Source organism: Scyliorhinus canicula, chromosome 2 (genome assembly GCF_902713615.1).
Source record: "Scyliorhinus canicula chromosome 2, sScyCan1.1, whole genome shotgun sequence".
NCBI lineage: Eukaryota > Metazoa > Chordata > Chondrichthyes > Carcharhiniformes > Scyliorhinidae > Scyliorhinus > Scyliorhinus canicula.
The window spans coordinates 190,613,036-190,632,148 of NC_052147.1; the positions used below are offsets into that span (position 1 = coordinate 190,613,036).

General features: G+C 40.4%; 1 protein-coding gene across 8 annotated transcripts in view; it reads left to right on the forward strand.

Moving 5' to 3' along the window:
* Window positions 1–19,113, forward strand: part of nckap1 (NCK-associated protein 1) — a 256,739-nt gene that overhangs the window by 80,678 nt on the left and 156,948 nt on the right. For 6 of the 8 annotated variants that reach the window (XM_038789224.1, XM_038789226.1, XM_038789228.1 and 3 more), the window contains 3 exons: window positions 16,855–16,947; window positions 18,745–18,801; window positions 18,890–19,032. In XM_038789224.1, the coding sequence (XP_038645152.1) occupies window positions 16,855–16,947; window positions 18,745–18,801; window positions 18,890–19,032 (293 nt within the window). The remainder of the gene's footprint in view (window positions 1–16,854; window positions 16,948–18,744; window positions 18,802–18,889; window positions 19,033–19,113) is intronic. The other 2 variants (XM_038789225.1, XM_038789231.1) reach the window with 1 other exon arrangement.

Sequence of the window (19,113 nt, forward strand, 5' to 3'; positions counted from 1 at the left end):
GGAAAGTCTGATGTTACACTTGACGTGCCATTGTAAAGTCTACATTGAACAATTATGTTTTTCCAGATTGAGCGGTATGTTGGGTTGTGAGATTACAGATTGTACTTTTATACACTTCTGCTGTTGACATACAATATTTCATGCACAATCAGTTTTGGGTTACTTGATCTATCTTTACTCTGCTTCGTTCTACACTACACGATGGAGGATGTGCTCAAAGTTGAAAACAGGACTTGGTCTCCAAAAAGCCTGTGCAATGGTCACTTTTTGGGATGTTGGCATTTGTGGCAAGACTAACATTCAGTTGCCATCCCTAATTGCCTTTGCAAAGGTTGTAGTGAACACTGCCTTGAATGACTACAGTCCTTGAAGTGTCAACACACTCCGCACTGCCAGGGAGGGAGTTACAGGATTTTGACTCGGCGACAGTGAGGAAACTCTGATATATTTCCAATTCATGATGGTGTGAGAATTAGAGAGGAATTTGTAAGCAGGAATGTTGCCCTTGTTCTTCTAGGTAGTAGAAGTAGAGGTCATGGGTTTGGAAGATGCTGCAGAATAAGCTTTGCTGAGTTTCTTTGATACATCCTAGTTGTTGGTGCATACTGCCACCACTTGTGCCGGCAGTGGAGAGACTTGAATGGTTAAGGTGATGGATGGGGTAACCCCAGAATTTTGGTGAGGACATTGATTGTAATGCCTTTAAACATCAATGGAAGGTGGTTTGGATTCTCTCTCATTGGAAATGGTAATTTCCTGACACTTCTGTAGTGAGAAACGTGCTTGCTATTTTGGAGTTCAAGCTTGAATGTCGTTTTATCTACCAGTTCTGCGGTGGACTGATGCATTTGCGATAGTTAGATTGGTAGGCATGAGGCCAAGTAGTTTATTTGGAAACCCAGTCTGCTGGCTATGTCCTTGAAGGCTGACCGACTTGCTCAATGCCGATACCAGGAAATCTCTCTTGATAATGGATATTTGAAGTCCCTAATCCAGAGTATATTGTGAGGCCTTACTACTCTTAGTATTTTCTCCAAGTTTGACTCATCTGCTGAGGGAGGGACATCTGCTGCGGGAGGCATTCAGCAGGATGTCTCTTTACCCTTGTTTGATGTGAAGCCATTAGGCTTCATGAGACCTAGGGTCAATGTTGAGGACTCGTGTGTACCACTGTCCTCCATCTCTTGTGGGTCTGCCCTGCTGATAGACAGGACATATCCATGGGTTGTGAAAGAGGAGTCCGAAATGACGTAGTCTGACCAAGGACCTGAACCAGGACAAAATTGTGACCTTTTCACTTGCATTGAATATTTCTGTTAAAATAATCTTTAATATTTGAGTCTCGAGTGGTCTGTGCACAATAACACCGATTCTTTTCTCTCTCATTGCAATGTCGATCTTTTTAAATGTTAAACATATTCTCTGTTCATCCTGTCTATTATTACATTGCATTAATCTGGGTTAATTGCATTTGAAAGTTGTTTAACCCATTCCTTCAGTACATCAACACTTTTCTCCAGGGTATTGCACTCCACTAGACTTATCTGTCATGCAAATATTTACCTATAAACTTGTGACCAGATCCCGGTACAGCTGTCCAGATCATTAATGAAAACTGTGAACAGTCATGGACTTATTATGATCTTACGGGATACCACTAATAACCGGTCCCCAGGTTGATGCATAGCCATTGATCACCTTGGATATCTTTGCTCCTCCGGTTCTAGCAATCGTCCAGCTGCCTGTTGTGCCTTCAGCTCCTGAGCTCTGGAGTTCCCTCCTTAAATCTTTGCCTTTCTGTCTTTTTAAGACCTACTAAAACCTACGTTGACCACATTTTTGACTCCCTAACATTTCTTTATGTGGCTGTGTTAAATTTGGTTAATAACAGCCGTGAAGCAGCTGGGGATACTTTACTTAAAGTTGCCCCATAAACGAAAGTTTTTGTTGATGACACGGTAGCAAAATCGTGTGTCTAAAGGATCAGAGGGCAGACTTCTTGGAGATACTTTTTCTTTGCATAAATTTAGAGTACCCAATTCATTTTTTGAAATTAAGGGGCAATTTAGCGTGGCCAATCCACCCACTCTGCACATCTTTGGGTTGTGTGGGCAAAACCCACGCAAACAAGGGGGAGAATGTGCAAACTTCACACAGAAAGTGACCCAGAGCCGGGATAAAACCTGAGACCTCGGCGGCGTGAGACAGCAGTGCTAACCGTTGCGCCACCGTGCTGCCCATTCTTGGAGATACTTACTGATATGTTTGGAGAGCAGAAACTTAGTAAATGAGGGTGTGGTGGAATGTCGGTGGACCTGTCATTTTATTGTACTTAAAAGTCAACAACTTAACTCAGTGTTTTTCAAACTTTTTTTCCGGGGATCCATTTTTACCAACTGGCCGACCTTTGCGACCCACGCCGGCCGACCTTCGCGGCCCACGCCGGCCAACCTTCGCGGCCCCAAGTTTGACAATGCTTGACTTAACTGAAAGATTTACCTTCACCCACATGGCTGCTGATTGACATTTAGGGTGCCTCAAATTCAAAGTGGCTAGAGCCTGCAACTACATGCAGACGTGACAATTTTTGGGTTTAACTATTTATGCTATGTGGCTGTTTATTTTCGTAGTTAACTTAGAGGGTTTATCCATTTTACAAGTCACAGCATCACCTACAGGCAGCACATACATTGCAGCTAAACGTTGTCATTTTTGTTATGGGCTTTCTCATAAATATAGGGCTTCGCAATGCATTTTAAAATTGAATTTTGTAACCCGCTAAATGATTTCCATATTTAGTTTTGCTTCCAATTTCTCGCTCTATCCCACTCCTTCAGCCCCAGATGTTTTGTTTTCTGGTTGCACAAGACCAGGCATGGGCTCAAGGAGGGAGTATCCAGAGTGACTGGATACAAGCACAAAGAATGAGAGCACTAAAGAACACCATTTCCCCTCTTTCTCCTTGATGAACAGATGCAGCTGAATTCTGGTGCTTACGTTTTGGAAATGTATGCCACTCCGTGATTCTGCCACAATATAACAGCTGTGTTAAAGCTGTTATTTTTTAACAGGTGACCATACATTTTATGGAATTATGCTAGTGTCAAAGATTGAGTATTTGAGGTATTGTTGATGGTTGAAAATTTTCCTTCAACAACTGATTCCCAATGTTTTTAAAAGAATGGTACTTCTCTTAATTGATTTATTGGATATCAAATTTGTTTATTGTCACATGTACTGAGGTACAGTGAAAAATATTGTTTTGTGTGCAGTCCAGTCAGATCATTCATACATGAAAAGGAAATACATAGGCAAACATAAAATACACATAGATACAAAGACACTGGCATTGGGTGAAGCATACAGAATGTAGTACTACTCAGAGAAGATGTGTGAAGAGATCATATCAGTCCATAAGAGGGTCGTTTAGGAGTCGTTTAAGATTTAATGATCTGAAATTAAATTTTTAGTACATAGATTTCATCTGCAGTACATTTACAAGCCTCTAAAACCTAGGTTAAATAAAGTTAGGTTATTAACAAAATAGAATTAATGCATCACCCATAGAGGTGTGGTTGATTACATTTAATGTTAGCGTGGAATGTTGCATAGCAAGTCAAAATTTTGGTCACCAGCTGCAGGAAACTATTTTTGCACCACACCTTTCCCTCTGCATTTAAATAGAGAAACTGACATGATCATTTTAGTTGTCATAGCAGCTTCAGGGGGTTGATTGTTACAATTGAATTGATCCTCTTGCAACAAATGTAGCAGAGGCAATTTTTATGTAGAAAATCTCTTGATGAACTGTGGATGAATAGGGATTTTCATTCTTGTAAAACAAGACACTGCATCATGCTTGATATTATTGTCCAGCATTATTGCAACCAAATCTACTGAAAGGACTTGATGTCTAACATTCCAATCGAATATGTAAAATGTTTCCCATAGCAGTGCATTAGTAGGAGTAGATGATGTTAACAAGGGGATTTTCTTTCTGTTGGGTTTTCATGTTTCGGTTATTTGCAACTGTTGCTCCTACTAACTGAGTACAATTTATGTGAGCTTAACTTCGGTAGTAGGGAAGATGCTGGAATCTATCATCAAAGAAGAAATAGCGAGGCATCTGGATGGAAATTGTCCCATTGGGTAGACGCAGCATGGATTCATAAAGGGCAGGTCATGCCTAACTAATTTAGTGGAATTTTTTGAGGACATTACCAGAGCGGTAGATAATGGGGAGCCAATGGATGTGATATATCTGGATTTCCAGAAAGCCTTTGACAAGGTGCCACACAAAAGGTTGCTGCATTAGATAAAGATGCATGCGGGCAGCATGGTAGCATTGTGGATAGCACAATTGCTTCACAGCTCCAGGGTCCCAGGTTCGATTCCGGCTTGGGTCACTGTCTGTGCGGAGTCTGCACATCCGCCCCGTGTATGCGTGGGTTTCCTCTGGGTGCTCCAGTTTCCTCCCACAGTCCAAAGATGTGCAGGTTAGGTGGATTGGCCATGATAAATTGCCCTTAGTGTCCAAAATTGCCTTTAGTGTTGGGTGGGGTTACTGGGTTATGGGGATAGGGTGGAGGTGTTGTCCTTGGGTAGGGTGCTCTTTCCAAGAGCCGGTGCAGACTCGATGGGCCGAATGGCCTCCTTCTGCCTGTAAATTCTATGATTAAGGGTAAAGTAGTAGCATGGATAGAGGATTGGTTAATTAATAGAAAGCAAAGAGTGGGGATGAACGGGTGTTTCTCTGGTTGGCAATCAGTAGCTAGTGGTGTCCCTCAGGGATCAGTGTTGGGCTCATAATTGTTCACAATTTACACAGATGATTTGGAGTTGGGGACCAAGTGCAATGTGTCCAAGTTTGCAGACGACACTAAGATGAGTGGTAAAGCAAAAAGTGCAGAGGATACCGGAAGTCTGCAGAGGGATTTGGATAGGTTAAATTAATGGGCTAGGGTCTGGCAGATGGAATACAATGTCAACAAATGTGAGGTTATCCATTTTGGTAGGAATAACAGCAAAAGGGATTATTGTTTAAATGATAAAATATTAAAACATGCTGCTGTGCAGATAGACCTGGGTGTGCTCGTGCATGAGTCTCAAAAAGTTGGTTTACAGGTACAACAGGTGATTAAGAAAGCGAATGGAATTTTGTTCTTCATTGCTAGAGGGATGGAGTTTAAGACTAGGGAGGTTATGCTGCAATTGTATAAGGTGTTAGTGAGGCCACACCTGGAGTATTGTGTTCAGTTTTGGTCTCCTTACCTGAGAAAGGACGTACTGGCGCTGGAGGGTGTGCGGATGAGATTCACTAGGTTAATCCCAGAGTTGAAGGGGTTGGATTACGAGGAGAGGTTGAGTAGACTGGGACTGTACTCGTTGGAATTTAGAAGGATGAGGGGGGATCTTATAGAAACATATAAAATTATGAAAGGAATAGATAGGATAGATGCGGGCAAGTTGTTTCCACTGGCGGGTGAAAGCAGAACTAGGGCATAGCCTCAAAATAAGGGGAAGTAGATTTAGGACTGAGTTTAGGAGGAACTTCTTCTCCCAAAGAGTTGCGAATCTATGGAATTCCTTGCCCAGTGAAGCATTTGAGGCTCCTTCATTAAATGTTTTTAAGATAAGTAGAGATAGTTTTTTGAAGAATAAAGGGATTAAGGATTATGGTGTTCGGGCCGGAAAGTGGAGCTGAGTCCACAAAGATCAGCCATGATCTCATTGAATGGCGGAGCAGGCTCGAGGAGCCATATGGCCTATTCCTGCTCCTAGTTCTTATGTTCTTATGTAGATTAAATAAATACAGTTTAGCATGTGGCAATGTTACTTTTGCCAATAATTATTATTGGTAAAGCTGTTCTTACTCGACATTGAGTCTATAGTTGAGTAACATGCAATTAAAATTATTGTGGCATTGTACCGATTTTATAGTTGTGTTATAAAACTGCAGAAGCTGTGCTTTGCACACCGTATATTACACTTGTAGTTTTATGTTACTATTAAAGTATTTCTCGCCCACAGATTTCCCCTCGGTGACACAATCCAAAGGCATGATGTTAGGTTCCACATGTATGCTGAAAACACCTCAGCTCTAATTTACCATCACCTCTTGCAAGACTGCTTGTCCAACATCCAGTCCTGGATAAATTGCAGTTTCCTCCAATTAAGCTTTCTCCTCGACAAAACCACTATCTGCGATCATAATTAAACCCATTAGTATTGCCCCACATTTTGGCACCTGCAAGCCTTTGGGTGCAGATTTTAGTGTTTCTGTGCACAATTTGATTGGCCGTCCATCACCACATAAAGGGGCAAGACCACATAAAGTACCACTGGGCTTTATTCCTCTATATCAATATGGTCTACTACTCCAGGAACTTCCTGGAGATTAAATGTAGTTTCCGGTTTCTTTTCACCCATTTGTCTTCTGCCCATTCCAAATTCAATAGAGGGAGTGTGTGAGTGAGATGCCCTTGGACTCCTTTATCACTAACAATAAGCGCATCTGTTGAGCTATCTCTCATGTTTTCTGTCCTTGCCTTTGCCAATCACGCCAAACCCCTACTTGGCTCCTATCTACCATAAATTCATGCCTTTAAGTTCTCTCTCCTTTTGTTCTTTCCAAGCTCATCTTGTCCATGAAACCCAACCTTTGCTCCTTTTAACTCCTTTTTATTTTTAAAAATTTGTTTTTTAATAAATTTAGAGTACCCAATTAATTTTTTCCAATTAAGGGGCAATTTAGTGTGGCCAATCCACCTCCCCTGCACATCTTTGGGTTGTGGGAGCGAAACCCACGCAGACACTGGGAGAACGTGCAAACTCCACACAGACAGTGACCCAGAGCCGGGATCGAACCTGGGACCTCAGCGCCGTGAGGCTGCAGGGCTAACCCGCTAACTCCTTTTTATTAACTGCTGACCACCCATCTTGCCTTCCAGGTTCACAAAGTATCTTGCAATGTCATTAATTCCCTCATTTCAGGTACTGTCTCCCTGTCTTTCCAAACTGGCAGAATAACCTCCTCCTTAATACATCCCTTGATCCCTTTAGCTTCAATGCTGTGCTTTCCTAGCCTATGTACATTCCCCACCCCCTTCTTGATCAGTCTCTTTCTCCTCTCTTTTCTCTCTCTCTTCTCTCTTTTCTCTCTCTCCTCTTTTCTCTCTCCTCTCTTTTCTCACTCTCTTTTCTCACTCTCTCTCCTCTCTTTTCTCACTCCTCTCTTTTCTCCTCTCTTCTCTCACACATTCTCTCTATTGAATTTTAATTGTGTGTAGATGGTGGGCAATAATATGATTACAGTAAGAAGTCTTACAACACCAGGTTAAAGTCCAACAGGTTTGTTTCAAACACGAGCTTTCGGAGCACGGCTCCTTCTTCAGGTGAAGAAGGAGCCGTGCTCCGAAAGCTCGTGTTTGAAACAAACCTGTTGGACTTTAACCTGGTGTTGTAAGACTTCTTACTGTGCTCACCCCAGTCCAACGCCGGCATCTCCACATCATGAATAATATGATTCACTTCTGTTTTATATTTAGACATGGACAAAAACTCTGGGTTAGAAGGTTTATGGTTGTAATTGCTAACTTTAAATATAAAGGAATATTAAGATTGTCTTTGCTTCTCTTCTTCACAAACTGGATTTCTGGAATAGAACGTGCTTAAAGAGAATGGTTGTCTAAAGGGATAGGTTGGAAGCTAAGAAAATAAAAATCAAACAAAGATTTTAGGAGCCATGGTGCAAATGGCAGAAAACAATTCTAATCTGCCAGTGTATGATTACTGTCTGATGTTCTTGGATTCTGAATCATATGATCAGTGGAAGAATGAAATAGTGTCAGTTATGACCCTATCGAAGAGGAAATAAGGTCCGGCTTTGGAATTGTCACTTCTTTCCAGAAATAAAATCAGCAGTGAAGTACTGTGTGAGCTAGATTCCTGTTGGTTACATAGTGATGAAACTTTAGACCTCCTGCCTTGAAACAGTTCCTGGAAGCAGTCATTTCCCTCGTCCTTCAGGAATGCTTCCCAGTCCTTGAGACCTGGTGGCCTACATTCTTGGGTTCTGAAAGAGATAGCCAACATATCGGCGATGTTTGCCACTATGATTTACCAAAATTCCTTAAATACAGCAATGGTCCCACTAGATTGGAAATTGGCAAATGTTGAACTGCATTTCAAGAAAGAAGGTAGAGAGAAACCAGTGATCTACAGGTCAGTTAACCTAATAACAGTTGGAGAAATGTTGGAATGTATTATTCAGGAAGTCTTCACAGGACACTTAGAAAAGCATAGTATGATTAGAACAAGTCAGCAAGATTTTGAAATCCTGCTTGAAAAATTTACTTAGTTTTTTGATGTAGCTAGTCTGGTTGATGAAGATTTAGTATACCTAAATTTCCAAAAGGTATTCAAAAAGTTTAATAGAAAAAAGTGCTCATGGAGTTGGTGTAACATATTAGCATGGGTAGAGGATTGGTTAATGGAGAGGAAAGAGTGGGCATAAATAGGGCTGCTTCAAGTTGGCAGGCGGAGAATAGTGGTGTATTGCAAGGATCAGCACTAGGGCTTCAACTATTTACAATCTAAATTAATGAATTAGATGAAGAGATCTATCTAAGTTTGCTGGTGATACCAAACAAAATGGAAAGGTAAGCTATGAGGAGGACATGGAGAAAATAATGCAGACAGGTTAGATGAATGGGCAGCAAGATGGCAGATAGAGTTTAATGTAGGGAAGTGTGAAGTTATTCACTTCGGTTCTAAGAATAGAAGCACTGAATATTTTTTTCAAGGTGAGAAACTTGGAAGTGTTGATGTTTAAAGAGACTTGGGTGTGATGGTACATGCATTGCTGAAAGTTAGCGTGCAGCAAAGCAATTCGGAAGGCAAATGGTATGTTGGCCATTATTGCAAGGAGATTGGAGTACAAGAATAAATAAGTCCTGTAGAGCTGTAGCAAGGTTTTCATGAGACCACATCTGGAGTAGTGTGTGCAGTTCTGGTGTCCACGTTTAAGTGCATTTATTTTATTTGAAGGCCTTACAGCGAAGGTTCACTAAATTGGCATCAGGGATGAGAGGGTTGCCTCATAATGAGAGGCTAAGTAAATTGGGCATGTATTCTATGGAGTTTAGAAGAATGAGAGGCGATCTCATTGGAACCTGCAAAATTCTGAAGGGGCTTGACTGGCAGATGCTTCGGGATTTCTTTTCCATTGGGCTGGGAATCTAAAACCTGGGGCACAGTCTCGAGATAAGGTCTGAACATTTAAGACTGAGATGAGAAATTTATTAACTTGAATATGAATCTTTGAATTCTCCAACCCAGAGAGTTGTGAATGCCTCTTCGTTTGAATACATTTAAGGATGGCATTGACATTTTTTGGTGTCACAGGCAATTGAGGGATATGGGGAACGCGTGGGAAATTGGAGCTGAAGCCCAGGAACAGCTATGATTGCACTGAATGGCAAAGCAGAGCCGATGGGCTGTGTCGTCATCTTATTTCTTATGTTCTTAAAAGGATTCTCAATGATTGCCAGACTTCAAATGGTTCAGATACTAAACTTGGGCATCAATACGATACAAGGATTAAAGATGGGCAGAATGAGGATGAAAGCACCTAAAGCTATTACAGTAGAATACAAACTGTATTGGTGAATGGATCTCTGCAGTGGCATGGGTACAGTTAAACTTGGTGTTTTATAAGCATGATTCGTAGTTCACTGCATCATACTTCGCCGCAAAGTAACGAGGCAGGTCTTTTTTAAAAAAAAAAAAAATTTTTTCTTAAAATTTACAGTACCCAATTCTTTTTTTTCCAATTAAGGGCCAATTTAGCGTGGCTAATCCACCTACCCTGCATCTCTTTTGGGTTGTGGGAGTGAGACCCACACGGGCATGGGGAAAATGTACAAACTCCACACAAACAGCGACCCGAGGCCAGGATTTAACTAGGGTCCTGACACAGCAGTGCTAATCACTTTGCCACCGTGCTGCCTGAACCGGGATCCTCGGGTCCTGAGGCAGCAGTGCTAACCACTGCACCACTGCTGCCTGAGGCAGGTCTTCAAATACCACATGACAGTGAATTCTGAGGAACGGGATAAAGGTAATGATGAATCTGAACAAATTCTACTGGTCACAAAAGGAATTTTAGTCCTGTGTTAAATGTCCATCGTGGACTTTTAACGGGATGAGGAATAGATTGATTAAGAAACAGATTGGTTAAAATATTATCTTCACGAAAGTTAATAAATATAAAATGATTACTTTAGGTTTGAAGATGACAAAGGAATCATGCAGTGATCATTGAAATGCTGCATCAAATTTTAGTTGATAATCAGATTACATGTTGACAATAGCCAAATGTGGGAATTTTGTTGCAAAGAATTCACTCTGGGGTTTGGGGTATAGTCCTCGATGTTTGGGCAAAATCCCAAGTTGCTTTCAGTGTTGTGTGATAGCCCTCCTTATCTGGAAGATGACTCCAGTAACTCAATTTTTTCCCTCTGTATTTGAATGCTTTGTGTGCAGGGGTACAAACAGAATATGATGGACCCAGGACTGGATAGTGGTAATGTGAGTGATCATGTCACACAGGACTGAGCTATCTATCTATTCAAAACATCCGCTCGAATGTTTTTCAGAGGAGTCTAGTGAATGGAATGATGATAATTGTGGAACGTTCAGGAAAAGCTGCTGGCACATTTAACTATTCATTGATTGTTGGGGATAATGACAAAGAATTGAAGCCCATAGACTGACAGAATGGGTTGAAAGTGGAGAGTAAGGAAGCATGTGCAAGTGCTGATAGTGGGCCTCGAATTTCTTGGCAGAAAATGGTCACATACCCAAGACCCTTCAATAGTACTTCAGTAATAACCTAAATAGAAACAGAATCTTCATGATTATGAAGTTATAGTGGCTTTCAGTAAACTTGAGGATAAATGAAAGGCAAAACCGAGGAAATTAGTTAGTTGAGGACAGTTTGGAGTTTATCCTGAAGTACCAGATACTGGGCAACCAATTTTGTCAAATAGATGGATTTGTACTGAAAAACCCCTTGCAGTTGTGATTTACAAAGCAAAAGTGAGATTAGTTGTGAAAAATGGGTGATACAGATGTTAGAGTGGCCTCTCCCATTGCTGGAAATGTAATCTTCAAAATCTTTGTAGCTCTTTTGATCCTGTATTCATGAGAGTGTAAATTATTTGACACAAAGGTCTGTTTCTGTCGGACGATATTCAAGTCTTTCTGAAACTCAAAGAGGCAGCAGATGCAGAAGGCAAATTAAACAAATACTTCTATGGTCTGGTGCTTCTATGAGCTGATGCATCCATGGTTTGATACTTTTCAGTGATACCTTTTGCTAAAAATAGGTTGTCTACATTGTAAAGGAAAACATGCGGGCATCTTCATGCTGTATGTTGACAATTTTGTAGAGTGGTACTGTAAAATTTGAGAAATGTTATTAACAGGCTGTGTTTGCTACCACTGCAATTGCAGGGGGTGCACTCACTGAACGTGCGCTCAAAATGCTTTTGACATGACTACTCGTAATGCCTGCATCTAAGAACAATGAAATTGAGCCACACCAGCAGAGGGAACAGTAATACTTGCAGCTCAATGAAAGGGCAATAGGACCATTCAACTCACTGTTTCATCCGTGAGCCAATAGTTCCTGGAATTCTTTGTAAGCAGTGTCTTTCTTTAATTTATGAAAAATGAAATGAAATGAAAATCGCTTATTGTCACGAGTAGGCTTCAATGAAGTTACTGTGAAAAGCCCCTACTCGCCACATTCTGGCGCCTGTCCGGGGAGGCTGGTACGGGAATTGAACCGTGCTGCTGGCCTGCTTGGTCTGCTTTAAAAGCCAGCGATTTAGCCAAGTGAGCCATCAACCATCTATTTTTATCCCATTTCCAGCAAATGGTCCATAGCCGTTTATACAATGATATTTCAAGTGCTTATCTAAATGCGGTGAGGGTTCCTGCCTCCTCCACACTTTTCAGGCATTGAGTTGACATAAGAGGCGAGATCAAACAGTTTGGGCTGATGCCCACTGGAGTTTAGAAGGGAGAGAGGGGATCTGATCGAGGTATATAAAATACTACAAGAGATTGATAAAGTAAAGGTAGACCAAATGTTTCCCCTTGTGGGGCAATCTAGAATGAGAGGTCACAGATATAGGTTGAGAGGTGATAGATTTAAAACTGAGATGAGGTGGAATCATCCAATGGTTTCAAGGAGATAGATGTATTTCTGATTTTAAAATGGGCTAAAGGGATATGGAGAACAGGTTGGGAGGTGGCTTTGAGACCAGGCAGCAATCTGCCATGATCTGATTGAATGGCGGAGCAGGCTCGAAGGGCTGAATTGCCTACTTTTCCTAATTTCTACGTTCCTATGAGTTCCAGATTCTCAACCCCCTCCTGGGTGAAAAAGGTGTTCCTCAAATCCCCTGTCACTGACCTTAAATCAATGCCCTTGGTATTGAGCCCTCTACTAAGGGAAAAGGTTTCTTCCTATCTTCCCTATCTTTGTCCCTCATAATTTTATACACCTTGATGAGGTCTCCCCTCAGCCTTCTTTGCTTTAAAGAAAACAACCTGAACCTATCCAGTCTTTCTTCATAGCCAAAACGCTCCATCTTGGTGAATCTCCTCTGCATCCTTTCTAGTGCAACGACATCCTTCCTGTAGTATGGCGACCAGAAACTGCACACAGTACTCTAGCTGTAGCACAACGAGCATTTTATACAGATCCATCATAATAATAATAATCACCTATTGTCACAAGTAGGCTTCAATGAAGTTACTGTGAAAAGCCCCTAGTCGCCACATTCTGGCGTCTATTCGGGGAGGCCGGTACGGGAAGTTCCTGCTCTAATATTGTAACCCTTGGCTAATAAAAGCAAGTATCCCATATGCCTTCTTAACCACCTTATCTACCTGTCCTGTTGCCTTCAGAGATCTTTAGACCTGCACCCAAGGTCTCTCTGGTCCCCTGTACTTACTAGTGTTCTACCATTCATTATATATACCCTTGCCTTGTTAGTCCTCACAAAATGCATCATCTCACACTTCTCGGAGTTACATTCCACGGCAATGACGTCAGTGGCACCGACCTCCTGTTCCAGTGGGTTGGCAAGAGATAGTGTTATGAACAAGATTAGAGTGCAATTTAAAATTGGGAAGAAGCTTGTGGGGCATTAGGATATATTAGTTTGGATATTAAGCATAGTAGATAAAAATTTCTCTCTCTCCCTCCGTCTCTGCACTCTTATTGCCACCTCAACTCTTCCCTTGCCATCATTCTTCTCACCACCTTCCTCTCTCTCCGACTTGGACTACTGCTTCAAAGCAATGCACCCAGAATCGTGTACCCTCAGTTTCTCGTAGTATTAGTAGAAGGGATTTCATGCATATCTTTTTGATCGTCCGGAATGCATTTATAGTCCATTGTCCGGGGTTCCCAATATGTGGGGTTGCTGCTGAAGCAACTGGGGTCACAGGCTCCTCCTCCTTTTGAGGCAGCAATGGCCATGGTGGAGCGAAACTAGGCCCTCATGAAACTCTTGCAATGGGCCACTTGATAGAAGTTCAGATCATGACCTGCATTGTAGCGAGACTCTGGCTGATTGTCATGAGATATTCCAGAGCCGGCCTCTGGTTTTTTGCTGATCAGTTTAATTGATCTGTATCTGGGGGATTGTATTATTAATTGTTCACGTATTTCTAAGATAAAGGAGCAGGTCAGTGGAGATAGTTACAGCATTGCACTATCAGCTTTAAGTTACTGCATAAATTATATCTCTTGAGAAGCAGAGGAATTCTTGGTTGCTGGGGAGCAATCCAGCCAAATTTATGCTGATAGGCAGTGACAGGTCCTTGGCCTCCATGGAGTTGACAGAACATGTTTTTGTTTGGGAGGAAGGGGAAAGAAAAGCCTTTCCAACATTTATCACAGCCCCCCGGGCCTTCAAACTGGTATTCCAATTCTTTCCCCACTCACTAACTCAGCACTCTTCCTGACATCCCTTGCAATTTCCCTGACTGCTCTGATAACAGACTTTTCTCACTCCTGTCTCAACTCTGTCTTCAGCACCTGCTCTTAGAACTCTCTCCCCAACCGTCCCAATGAAGGAATAGTTGGGATACCATGACATTTATTCTATCATGGTATTCCATGTTGATAACATCATGGAAGCTGTTGAGCTTCAATCCAGCTATTAGATTTTATGATTTTTACAACATTAATGTGTAGTTAAGAATTCTTGTTATCTTGCTTTGGTATATCAGTGTTGTTGTGTAAAATTTGTTTTGGTTTAGTCATCTTTTTTTCTCTTCCATCTAAAAAATGTTGGGTCTATCTGGGACATCAAGCTCAATCTTTCCACAGATTTGGTGCAGTTTTCGATTTCACAAACTCTATTTGACCAATGCTTTTCTGGTGGTGATGAATAAACAAAGCTGACATGTTAAAGGGGGATAAAATTCTGATTTCACTGTGACCGTGACTCTGAGGTCCCCTCTTGCCAATAGCCTTGGCATTATTTATAGAGAAGCATTATTCCCCTTCCAGTAAAAAGCAAGTTCAAGTGTAAGCCACTGATATGTGATTTGCTTAGTTCTGCTATAGTGTAGCAAGACTAAGCTTTAAAATGATAATTTTACATCCTGTCTTTCAATTTTCTTTGCATGCTTAACTTGACTTTACCTGGATAATTTGGTAAGTGTGGATTCTCTTGCTGTGTATAACCTCCAGTAATTGAAAAATCTTAGAATGGCTGAGTAATGCTTATTGATGTGCTTTTTTGTCATTTTATTTTTTTAAATAAATTTAACGTACCCAATTCATTCTTTTCCAATTATGGGGCAATTTAGCGTGGCCAATCAACCTACTCTGCACATCTTTGTGTTGTGGGGGTGAGATCCGCACAGACGCTGAGAGAATGTGCAAACTCCACACTGACGGTGACTCGGGCCGGGATCAAACCCGGCTTCTTGGTTCTGTGAGGCAGCAGTGCTCGCCACCGTGCCGCCCCCGCCTTTTTGTCAGTTTAGATTGAGTATTTCAAACTGTATCTTGACACAAATTGCAGTATTTGCACTCGTGTTTGCTCAGTTGGCAATTTGGAAACTGTAGCTGACCAGAGTATTACAATGAGTTAATGTTGGCCAATAGGATATTGATTCATTCTGAAGAAGAGTCATTGACCTGAAACATTAGCTATTTTCCTCCACAGATGCTGTCTATCCTGCGGAGTATTTTCAGCATTTTCTGTTTATTTCAGATTTCTCGTATCTGCAGTGTTTTACTTTATAGTAGTTGCTCTGCTGTTTAATCTCTTGATTCCAACTGCCTCCTACTGCATCATAGATTGAAATTTGTAGTATCTGTTTTAGCTGGCATCCAGAAGTTAATTGCAAAATGCTTTAAAAAAACACTTGGTTACTAAAACCTAGAACTTTAGGGATAACAGTGCCGGGTGTTCTGTATCTTCAGCTGTATAAATCATTTTCTTTTGTGTAAATTTCACGTTTCATTTGAAAGATAGTTGGAACGACAAATATGATATTTCCTCAAGTAGTGTAATGCTGTACCTTATACTTTATAAAGGTTGATATGAGGTACTTATTGCATTGTCTCTGTTTTATTGTAGTGCTTCAGCACTATAGGGATGGGCACATAGAACAATGCATTAAAGGACCACATTTTCCATTGAGCAAATCAAAATGTTGCCAATTAAATTAATTTTTGTTTTTAAAATACAGGTATATGCAGATCTAGCCAGGCGGAATAGTAGCTTTTTTAAAAAACTGAAATGTGGAATATTTCCATATTTGGATTTAAATTTATTGGCATTAAACTGCGTTTTGTTCTTTAAAAGTCTGTAAATTCTGTCGTTAAACTGTAAGGCTGGATCTGAATATTCTTGTTCCTTGTCTTCCAAAGTAAACTTGGTTTAAAAAAAACTTGTAATTAATGAGGAGGCATTTACCCATTCAGTGTTCTGGTAGGTTTCTGCTAGTGCTATTCATACAATGGATACTTTGTGTAGCGTTTTATGGAGTATGGGGTTAGATGCTTGGTTGGACTGAGCACATTTTGGGCAAACTTGGTGCTAGATTTTTGTTAAAGGCACTAAGTGGAAGCAATATATTTTTTAAAAGGCTGCTCTGTTAATCTTGGCTGCCTGTCAATAAGGTTCATCTATAAAATATCTAATTCTCTAATGAAAATATAACCGAAATGCCAGTATAAATGTTCTCATTCCAGGATAGTTTGCTTTCCTAGCGACCAAGTTATGCTGTTGCATAAAATAATGAAAGATGCAAAAAGGTTCAACTGTCTTCTGTCAATTCGAGTAAAGACATTGATTTTTGTTATGGATCTTTTATATAGCTAGTTTTGTCAGTGTGTTAACGATGTTGCAGAGATGCAACACTCGCATCATAAACGGGAGTATTGTTTTGATTGTGTTTTAGCAGCTGGGTTGAAACCACAGGAAATATTTTATATTAGTTCACTGGCTACAGGAACTGCACAACCAATGTGCAACAAACCTTTGTTAATTTTTATGGTTGTATTTTAAAGCTTTTCATGCTAACAAACAAATGAGTGGAATCAGCCTTTTGCTAATATAAACTACTGAGTTGGCATTTGGATGAGTAGAGCAATGTGGCGCCCGCCGGCTGTTTAACTTCACTGCATCACTCCAAGTAGCTACTGGCCTTGCAGATTCTAGTGCTGTAACAGTATCATTAATGTTAGTTTGCCTCAAATTGAGGATTCAGTAAACGTTGGTTGTCTAGTAAAAATATTTTTTCTTCTTTTAGCAACAGCTGTCACAGCTACATAAGGAGAAACAGGAAATTTTGAAGAACCTGGCACTTTATTACTTTACATTTGTCGATGTCATGGAATTTAAGGTAGTAAATACATGACCTATTAAATGTGCAGATTCATTTAAGTAACTGTATGTAAAGATGTTCCAAATGTTCAATTACTGCAAATCATGGGCATCTGTCAACTAATGTATAAAACAACCCCTTGTTCTTGGCCCTAAAAATTATGTTTATGAACTTATTCAGTGCATAAGTTGAGCTCCTTTTTCAGCCATGACATGTCCCATTGATTTTTCACACAAAACAAAAAATACTGGTCAATCTCAGCTGGTCTGACAGCACCTGTGGAGAGAAAAGAGTTAACGTTTGAAGTCTGGATGACTTTGTCCCACCCCTTATCTTTACCTTTATAACTGGACATAAGTGATCATACAGGAAATACAGGCTGTGTTGCAAAGGTACATGGGAGTTTAAGACGCACCTACTCTTTGCACCGAATGCCAATGGCATTTTAAAATGGTGACCACCCATGCCATGCTTCATTTTTATAGTTATATAAGGCAACCCCAAATTTTATGTTTGTTTGGAGGTATTTTCCAAAGCTTTGAAGGTTGGCTTGTATGTCAACATCCTTGTAGCTTCACCTCCCCATTGTGAATCTCTTCTGATCAAATTGCTCATGTCAAAATAATGCCTCAGCCGATGGTTCATTTAGGCACTGAACATTCGGCTTCCTTTATAGGCTGGGCTCAGTAGTATGGTATAAAACCTTTCCCTACTTGGTAGTAGGAGAGCTGAATCCCACTGTTTTGTGGAATTACTGTCCATTGTTGGGTATTCCACTTAATGAATAGAGGTCACATTGTTGTTTTGTTCAGTGATTTGTCACTTCTGTTCTCTGGACTTCATTTACTAAAAGATCAAACTTGAGAATTTAAGAACTAGACTCCCACATGGATATATAGGGCCTTCTCTTTTTTAACAGCACCATGCCTCAAATGCTTTACATGGGCAAGGATATTCATATGTAAAATAAATTTAAATATTGCTTGCTGATATTTCTCTAACCCCCCCCCCCCATGTTTAAATCTCAATTGTTTCAGCCATTATCATGTAAATTACCTGGCTCTGCTTCTGTTGGATTTGTTCCTCTTCCATTTACAAATTATTCACTGCTCTGATATCTATTCGTTCCTGCCTAACTCCTACCTTTGCTGACAAGACTAATATGCTGCATCCATACAGCTGCTCTATTTTGTCCTGAGAAAATTATGGCATGAGCGGTGGGGCTATTCTAGTCACCTATTGACTATTTAAAGAAGCTGCTTGGACAAGGCTGCACTAGTTATTATTGTTTAAACAAACTGTTTTGTTAGAATAGTTTTATCTAGTTATTTGTTTGCTAATAAAACCTTAAATATTTTAATGTTAACTTCATATTAGCCAATTGGGTTACCCTATAATCTCTTTCGAAAAAAATAAGAATGAAGTTCGCCTAATGACCTTTCCTGCAACATGTGTGATGGTTTTACCTGTCGTCCTATTTGTGTTTCATTTACTCTGTTTTTTGTGCATAACACTACGTTGTCAGTTGAATTTCCTATATGTCTGGCTGGATAGTCCTATCATTTTGTTCTGGCTGCATGAGCATGTAGCATTAGTCCTGGTTTTTGTTCGTTGTGGAACAACTTTCTGTTCTTGCATGCCCATGCATTCTTATTTAGGCGGAGATTGTTTTGCATTTTAACTACCATATCCTGTTGCTGCACAACTTTCAACCAATTTCATGGTCTTGGTTATGCCTCCAGAATTCTCAGTCCCTTTTCTTTTCATCATATTTATCAATAATTATGTCACTTGTACAAATTGTTTCCCCTATAGGATCATGTGAGTGAACTGCTAAACACTATTGATGCCTGTCAAGTTTTTTTTGATATTGTAAGTATTTTCAGAAGTTTACAATAATTTTCAATAGAAGTTGCATTATTTTTGAGTTGATTGCATTTCATTCTCCCTCTGCACCCAGACTGTCAACTTTGATTTAACCAAAAACTACTTGGACTTGGTTGTGACCTACACAACACTAATGATAATGGTGTCTCGGATTGAAGAACGGAAAGCAATTGTCGGCCTGTACAATTATGCACATGAAATGCTGCATGGAGCTAGGTGAGCATTAATCTGTATTTGGAATCTTGAATTTTGCTCGCATAGTGTATGTTTTCGCAGTTGAGAGAACAGTTGTTAAGT